The 9,908-nt window shown below is 35.6% G+C and overlaps 1 protein-coding gene across 1 annotated transcript in view; it reads left to right on the top strand.

Moving 5' to 3' along the window:
* LOC122244125 (uncharacterized) overlaps positions 1 to 7,509 on the top strand; it is a 46,098-nt gene extending 38,589 nt beyond the window's left edge. Inside the window, exon 4 of the mRNA XM_086546750.1 lies at positions 4,957 to 7,509. Coding sequence (XP_086402876.1) covers positions 4,957 to 5,221 — 265 coding nt within the window. The 3' untranslated portion in view covers positions 5,222 to 7,509. The remainder of the gene's footprint in view (positions 1 to 4,956) is intronic.
* The last annotated feature ends 2,399 nt before the right edge of the window (positions 7,510 to 9,908 follow it).

The raw sequence follows: 9,908 nt of genomic DNA, 5'->3' as shown, positions 1-9,908 counted from the left end.
CATTGGAAAATTGTTTTGATACAGAGAGATACAAAGATACAACGGAAGATGTAGATTCAAAAATACAACGAAATATGCAAGAACACGGATACAATGAAAAATGTAGAAATGTAGAGAAAAATGTAGATATGCAATGAGACGTTGATATACAGAGAGAATTCGAGAAAGTTAAAAAGATGTAAAGGTAAAGGGAGATATGTTTAGATACGAAGAAATGTTGAAAGATAGAGCGAAATTTGGAGGAGGAAAGATAAAAGGCTAGGAGGCGCAATCTTAATTTTGCTGGTCACGATTTTTTGTTTTTGTTTTTTGTTTTTATAAATCTGTTTACTATTTTGTAAAAAAAAATGTACATGAACAAATATTGTGTTATAGTGAAGTCAATTTTAATAGTTTTCCTTATTTTTTCAACAAATAAAGGCAACATCAGTGTAAAACTTGTAGTAAGTATTACCAGAACCTAGAAGAGACCACCAAATATTAGAGCAATTTGTTAATAGTGCATGTGTGGCCATATCTCCTGCCTTGCTGATGTTTCGAGCGCGAAAGAAAATTTTAGATTATGCATGAGCAGTTGTGAGTTTGTATATCAAAAGATGACGGAAACATGACAGCTATTCTCTAAACTTAATGTGAAGATGACGGTTAATATTAATATTTTATGCGTAAACTGTAGATATGTTTATCGCTTGACTATTTCTTTCCTTGCACTAATTTTGATATTGAATTTGTTTGGATGTTTAAGATTTTTTATGACTTTCACTCATATCCTGTTCTTCAATTAACTAATTACAAATACACACATGACAGTTATATTTCTCCTGTTGTGAAAGGGGACTAGGAACCAAAGGAAATTATCACCCATTGCATACACACACGTTATTATAGAGGAAAAAGGGTGGTTGAATGACGACTAATATACAATTAGAATGGATTAAGAGTTACAGAGAGAGAAAAAAACTAAAAATATTCGCCATTCTCTTTTCATATTTTTTCTCGAAATAGTATTTTTGAACCAATAACACATCTAAATATTGGAAAGACTATGAAAATGCACACAGACCTCAGCATATTTTTTTTTTGGGGGGGAGGGGGGGAGTGGGTATGCAAATGAATAAGCCTTTTCTTGGATTTTTTTTAAGGAATCTGAAACATATTTCGCCAAAATTGTAAGTTCAATAACAAGAAAATATGTAAACCGATTTTGAAGGCAGCTTCTCTCTCTCTCTCTCTCTCTCTCTCTCTCTCTCTCTCTCTCTCTCTCTCTCTATATATATATATATATATATATATATATATATATATATATATATATATAGCCTCTACTATAGTGAATGATTACTTATCTATTGAGACAATAGTCTTAACACATTGCAAACGGGGATAGATTTGCTAGACTAGTCCCAGACGGGCACAAGTACCACCTGCGAGGTACCCCAGATGGGCTTTATTACATGGGGCTCGGGAAACCTTACTTTTGTAGGATTAATCTCCTTGAGAGACCCATTAACATTCTTGCTTCTGGTAAGACAACTCACCAGCTATTAGTACAGCCGTAGTGGGACAGTGTGTACGAAGTATCATATATCGAAAGTCATCATCAAGGAGGCTGGAACAGAGCTGAGGTATAAGTCATATCTAATTATGTATACAGTAAATGGGCCCATTGTTTTCCTTACGCACGACTGATCTTACTCCATATTTCTAATAATTCCTTAAATTTGTATATACAGGAACTTTTGTTTTCAGTGATCAGATGATGGGAAAGAGCATTCGTCACCTCACTGATGACCTGTCGTGCCATTCCTTACAATCTTTTGTTCTTTATTCTGTCGAAGAATGGTTACATGTCGCTTCACCTTGAACTAATACCAAACGAGCTTCACCGACTCAGAAGAGACAAGCCTTACAAATGGCAAGGGCATATTTGAAATGGGTTATACTACTTACAGAAGATAAGAATGAATATTTCATATCATTGTATTAACAACAATGGCATTTATGCAAAAACCTACACATGATGACAAAACAGACATATTTCACAGTCTGCCATACGAAAAGTTTAATGACAATTTTGCCAAACATAGTTTTCATGTAAGCTTCTGTTTGATCAAAAAGCCACATTGACTTATTCCCATTTGTACATATCATGAGTAAATTATTTGTGGAACTAGATAATCATGGCATTATATACAAATGCATTGCACAATGCACATGCATTTGTACTTATGGCTGTAACCATCCCACCACATTACCCAATTTTAGCATTAGGAAAAACTAGAATGATTGTTTGATGGAATCATAGGATTGATAAAGGCAATGTGAATGATAAATGAATGGCTCCTGGTTCTTTCTTGCAAAATCTTACATGGCTGCAGCTAGCGACTGATGATTATCAGGAATGAGGAAACTTCTCTAGTATGGATCAGCCACTAGGTATCTGAAGCCAAAGAAGAGCATTACTAATTTTCACAAAATATGTCCTTACTAAGAATGCAGGTGGAAGCAAATTTCTAACCTGGAAAATTAGCTGGAAGGGATCTTATAAGGGATTTTAAGAGTATGATCCTATTAATCAGTTCTATTAATGACTCTGTAAAGATTGTCTCAATAACCTGTTGGAAACAGGCACACAAGACAGGTTTTATTTCTCGCTCTTTTGCTTTCACTCGTTATGATTCTAGTGTTCTTTGTATTTGAACTATACTATGAGGCTCATATGGGCCATCTGACACGCTGCCTTAATAATGTAATTGACTAAAATTGTAAAATAGAGTCATTATGTTCTTTACACTCTCTCGAACGGAAATATTACTGTTTTATTAAAGGGAGGGCAAGAACAACTTCAGTTTTTCGTGTTGTTTTGCTTTCGTAAACAGATACATAAGAAATAACCATTCTCGTTTTAAAAAAACATGAAGAGACGGAGAAGAGTAAAGCATCCTGTGGTTACGGCTGTGACTACCACAGCACAATCCATCCATACTGGCCAAGGGGAACATTTCAGCCATTGCATATGGTCTGGTTCACTTTCCTCTTCTCATTCTGCCTCTACATCCTGCACCTCCGGAGGTCGGCATCTTACTTCGTATCATCGCTCTCTGACGTCAGTGCTTGGCAAAGAATGTGGATGGGTGCCAATCAAGGCATGATGAATTCCATCATCTGTAACTGTATATAAACAAAAATCAGCCGTAACGGCAGGTTCACGACACACGCTTCCAATGTATCAACTATGCATGTGACCAAATCTGGTATGTACTGTCCAGGAGGATATCTTATTATGGATGTCAATAGGACCTAAGATTCTCGGAGATGAGCTTAGACAACTAATTTAATCTTCATATTCTCACTACATTTAAGCAAGCTACTACACAAGCCTACAAAAGACTGGAATCTACCCTAGCGGACAATCAGTGCAATTTTATGAGTATGAGAAATCTTGTAGATTTAAATTTAAATCTCCTCAAAATTCTACAGATTAGAACTCCCCTGATTCCCTCTTGGGCCAATCTGAAGCAGTGATTTTTTTTAACACAATTCTAAATACAAAAGATTAGAAAAAAATATCCGCAGATTTGCGATGTTATATCTCATATACTTTGGAACAGTGCAATGCAGGAAGGCTGAAGACATTGGTCTTTTGTTGATATATATATTTGTACAGCATCTTAGTATTCCTGCACTTCTAATATATTACTACTCTCGCAGTGCACTCTAAACCATCAACGTCCCAAACTCATCATATCCAGTGGTGATGGGCGCCCAATTGTGGCTTACAATATTAGCAAGGGACTCCGTATTGGGTACCCGTGGATATTGGTGTTAGGAGGGAAAGAATAAGCTGTGCAGAGGGGCAAAGCATTGTGATATACGTTACCATATCCCACACACAATTGTGAAACTCGGCACTAGATTTTTCTATGAGAGATGAAGGAGCATATGAGACTTACCTATAATAGACCGCAAAAAATAGGGTGTCTTTGGAGACCATTGTACTTCACAACCAGGAGAATCGGGCACACAAGATTGACATTGAATGGTTGGTGATCTTTGGTAGCAGATTCATGCGATGGTTTTCTGTAGACTATGGTGTTGTGCTGTTAATTTTCCGTTTTATGAAATTTCCCAAAGTCCATATCAGAATACAGCCAGTAAATGTTTCCTTTTGTTCACTTACTGTTGTATTATCTGTAACGGATGCTACATAACTGAATTTTTAAATTATAGAATAAGCTGACATTCTCGGATTTTCCATTTGAAAGTTTATCCTCAGGCAAGAGTTATGGAAACTGTTATTAGCCAAGGTTGTGATTATGGGTATTAGCGATACTTATCGATAATTTAGGTAATTAAATGTATAAATAATGTTTTAAAGCAGAGAGTACTCTTTTGCTATAAAATCAGATATGGTGTCAAATTAAATTTTTCCTAACCTGATTTCAAACTAAGGTATCTTGTAAATAAGTTACTAGCTTGTAATCGATGAATGGAATATTACTCCTTTTTAAGACTGCTGAAGGACAACAAACATACAATAACATATCATATAAATATATTAATATTCGTCATGGATTTAAGTTGTTTTAAATAATGAATATAAATTATGATTATCCCTATGTTCTTTGTTTTTATGTTTTAGACTTACTCTTACCTACACCCTTCCATTTGACCCTTTCTTAATTTTTTTTCATTCACAAATTCGTTTTGTTTGACTTTGCCTTTTCTCGTTATTTATAAATCATACCTCAGAGTATACACCGTTCCCCGTCTGATCATTGGTTCTTTATTGGACATTTAGATAAAAAATCACAGGACTATCCAAAACTATCACAAATCATTAATTAGTATCCCAATCTGATATAATTCTATCACCTAGTTTCTACGACAAATTACTTATTGGTTAGCACTTGGTCAATTGTCCCAACTTGCATTAAACCTTCCTCTTTTCCTCAGGGTTCCTGAAGGATGCCTTGAAGCTTGCCTACCAGACATCTCTTACCAGCGACACATCGCGCGGGGGTCCAGTCTCCGGCCCTCCTTCGTGATGGGTCGCGCCTTCAGACCCCTCGGAACACCTTACTCGCCGCGGTTCTCCAATGCAGTGCACGGACTGCTGCATAATCTGAAAGCCACAGGCGGTACAGATGAGAAGAGGAATGGCGTGAACGGGCTCCTCCGCCGTCGGTCTCACTCGCTGGAAAACCTTTCCCTTACCTGACCATCTGCCAAGAACTTCAAAAAGAGGATCCACAATCACAGCCGTATTCCCATTTGTGTTGAACATTCTTTCCCGTAGTTGGTGTTGTAAAGTAATGTTCCAATAGTCATTTGATGTTGTGACCGCACAGTGTGAGTATTGTGTTAATTCAACTACAGCTTAAAGAATATCTATCACATATATGGGATATGGTTTATAAAAGATGGTAAGGCGCAAAGCTCCCATGTAAGCTGTGACTTCAGCTCAGAATTCTTGGCGATAGTGCCTTGGCCAGGAGAGCATTTTGCCAATGCAAACACCTAAATGACATTGCAATGGATTTATATAGATCTTACAGCAGTAGATCAGTACATCACAAAATTCTTATCTAGATACAGCAAATAATCTGAGTAGAATGAAACATCAACAATGAAAAAGTAAGAGCTGCAAAACATTTCTCTATCTCACATTACAAATGATGGTGCATGGTATTGTTAGGCTTGTTCAAACATGTGAAGTTTATATCATTCGAAGCAACGATGATATAGTATGTTTTCTTGTTCATCTATTTTTTTTTTAACTGTCCCACTGTTGCTGAATACCAAGGACTCTATACATGCCCTTTGGAAGATTACACCTTTACTAGTATATAATATATACAGTATTAGTTCATTATCTGCCCACTATTGCGATAATGATAATGGTGTATACGCACTAACAGTTTACACACACACACATACACGCACCGAAACCATCCTCGGCGCCCCTGCACGCACGTCCTTTGTCGAAGATCCCTCCTCCCGTCCACACACACACACACACACACACACACACACACACACACACACACACACACACACACACACACACACACACACACACACACACACACACACACACACACACACACACACACACTCACACACACATACTCACACACACACAAATGTTCTCGTGTGTATGTGTTCACATTTGAAAATATATCTTACTAACCCATTATTTCATAAACTGTTTCAGTTTTACTTTAAAACACATTTTGAAACTGGGTTCGTCCTTATTCCAGTCATCAAACTACAATTATTATCAATCTGACTCTCTATCAGGGAGTGCCATGTAACATAGCACTGGGTGGTTCATGGCATGGATGAATGAGCAAAACATGTTAACAGTGCCAGTGGTTTTAGGAAGTTTTGGTTGTGTACCGATTTTGATGCAAGTTGCATGTATGTAAGACTTTTGACCTTGTAAGTATTCAGGTTATACAGTGTCGATGAAGTGCTCTATGTAAAGGTTATTGAAAATACCCCTCTACTACTGATGCTATTTAATGTTAATATATATACGGTTATTTAGTCGGTGTTTATATCAGCGAGGGAGTAATAATGAATAAAACTATAATGGAGTTACCCAGTCACTGCTACTGGTACTGAGGCTATCCATTGACGTTGATAAAGTAAGTTATTAGGAGCCGATGATGCCCACTGCCCACTTGGATACAGTAATGATGCCCAAGTAATTCAGTTGGTACAAATATATATGAAATGATTGTAATGATACCCAACTAGTGATTCCTATGACCACCCGTTGACGATATCGAAGGTATAATTACCCTCTTGATAGGAAAGTGGATCCCCATATTCACATTATCCTACAGTGCATCCAAGAAACTAAACTATTTGAATGCACTGGGTGCTGATATACCCCCTGTACCAACACCTGTGCACACTTTAAAGATTCCTTACCCCAGTAAATAAAGATGTGCTCTTGTCTTCCTGATCTTTTCAACAGAACTGTATACGCGAGCATAAGCACTATCCCTCTCCCTCTCTTCCAACCATGGCCTCGTTGCGTCGCAGCCTCTCCCGGAAAAGGATCAGTCGTCCGTTATTTCCTGATGTCACCTGTTATATCTGACGGTAAAAATCTATCTCAGTTTTCTAGCATATAAGAAACCTAACCCAGTTGAAAACGCGTTATTTACATAAGATTAGATTGTTGTACATCTTCAGAAAATATCATAGGCTGTAAGTCAGGAGAAAAAGGGATTTTTAAAATGCCTTTCAAAAGCTAACACCCAATTAGTCTAGTTAGGCAATATTGTTAGAGCAATTTCATCGACATTATTTTAATGTTAATTTCACTAAAAAAGAGCTCTCAGCAGGACCAGGGAACTATATATTGGAACAAGCATATTTCTCAAACAGGGTTTAAGTAAATACGCACACGCACACGCACACGCACATATACACATGCACATACACACACACACACACACACACACACACACACACACACACACACACACACACACACACACACACACACACACACACACACACACGTGTGTGTGTGTGTATATATATATAATTATATCTATATCTATATCTATATATATATATATATATATATATATATGCATATATATACACATATATGTATATATATATATATATATAAATATACATATATATATATAATAAATATATAAATATTTTTGTGTGTGTGTTGTGAGTGTGTGTTTTGTCGTGTGTGTATGTAATTTATCTTCACAAACACACACACACACACAACACACACACACACAACACACACACACACCCACCCCACACACCCACACCACACACCACATAACAATCCCACACACACACGTGGTGTGGTGTGGTGTTATATATATATATATAATTATATCTATATGTATATATATATATATCTATATGATGATAGATATATATAATATATAATACATATATATACAGCATATAAGTATCTATATATGATGATATATATAATATATATATATATATATTAACAATAATATTTGTGTGTGTGGTGTGTGTGTGGTGTGTGTTGTTGTGTGTGTGTGTGTTTGAGTGTGTGTGTGTGTATGTTATATTTATCTTCACAACACACACCACACACCCCCACCAAACACCCCACACACACACACACCCACACACACACACACACACACACACACACCACACACACACACACACAATCACAACACACACACACACCCACTCTATATGTACTATATAATATATATATATATATATATATATATATATATATATGATATATTATATTAATAAAAAATATATAATATTATTTGTGTGTGTGTGTGTGTGTGTGTGTTGTGTTGGTATGTGTGTGGTGGTATATGGATAATATATACAATATATATATACATATATATATATAAAAATAGATATATATATATATATATAATATATATATATATATATATATGTGTGTGTGTGTGTGTGTGTGTGTGTGTGTGTGTGTGTGTGTGTGTGTGCGTGTGTGCATATATGTTATGTATTTAATGATATTTTAATATGCATGAGAATGAACTGCCGGTATATATAGCTGCTTCCTCTGGTAACATATGGAAAACGTTTAATTGTACTGTCTGTTTTTGGTATTTGTAAATATAGTTAGTCCATAGAGTAGGGGATTAATATAAGTTTCTACATAAACGAAGGAAGAACAGACATATCTTGTTCTATGACTAGCCGGTTGTATATTAATTGGACTGCATGCCTATGTGTATACATGCATTATTATTTTTTCTACTTTGCAGTCTTGCATACCACAATTTTGCCATGCAAGTATAAATTATGTACACCTCAAACATATCCCACATGGCGCTAAAGGCCTAAAGATATCTTAATGCATATCACTTTTTATCATTAGTATATTAGGTATGTATTTTTACTACTACATCTCTTATCATTTAGTAATATTCTAACTAAAATTGTATATTTGTTATGTTCACACCGCCCAGGTACTGCCTTTATGATTACTCCATATTCATAATGTGGTTAATTTGACGAATAATATGAAAATGAATATACACTATTCATTTTAATAACACTTTAACGAGCTTTGACATTCGCTACTGGTTATTAGAAGACTAACTGTACCTTTGGTTTCAGAAATTGATCCTGAAATTAATTTCTTGAAATTTGATCTTAGGACTTTGTAAGGTATGTAGACAATCAGTGCATTATCATTTACAGAACACGCAAGCTATTTTATGTAAAATTTGTGTCACGTTTCCAATTAAATACACGAAACAACTATTGAGTACTTCACCTGGCAATCAGGGTTTGTCTGATAAAAAGCAATAATCTAATAATGTAGCACCCAAATTCCCCCTGTACTGTGTACTAAATTAGTTTTTACTTAATATGAATATCAAGTAGATTTTGACTAAAGGTTTGCTTGCTTCTGTAACAGTGTTATTGAATACAAGATTGTATTAGTGACATTGCAATAAAACTGATCCCGAAGTGGACAACCGCCGCAAATGTAAGCGATTAGAATATAAATGTATCAGCAAAGATAAAAAAACAGATCTATAACTGTTGGTTGTGGAAGTTTAGCAATTTAGCCGAAAAAAACGAAAGTTGTAGCATTAACTTCGCACTACGTCAGATATAGTAGTATTAACGAATTTATTGTGCACCCAGAGAAAATTAATGTAGAATTAAGCACAACTCGCCTTTATATACAATATCTAGCGCAAAGATCCTGCAATAGAAAGCTATACAAACTCGATGAACCTGGTTACTTGAGCCATTTTGCGGTTGGCATTTTAAAACGTCATAATTCTTGTCGCAAATCTTAATCAATCATGGTAACGCTTAACTGATGTCAGAGTTTTTTTTACATCATATGTCCAAATTGTTTACTTAGTCAACAA

This window comes from Penaeus japonicus, unplaced genomic scaffold (assembly GCF_977035675.1).
Source record: "Penaeus japonicus unplaced genomic scaffold, GWHDUDI00000001_assembly GWHDUDI00000018, whole genome shotgun sequence".
In the NCBI taxonomy this organism is placed as follows: Eukaryota; Metazoa; Arthropoda; class Malacostraca; order Decapoda; family Penaeidae; genus Penaeus; species Penaeus japonicus.
The sequence above is the reverse complement of the archived record's forward strand: the minus strand, read 5'-3'. Positions and strand labels throughout refer to the sequence as shown.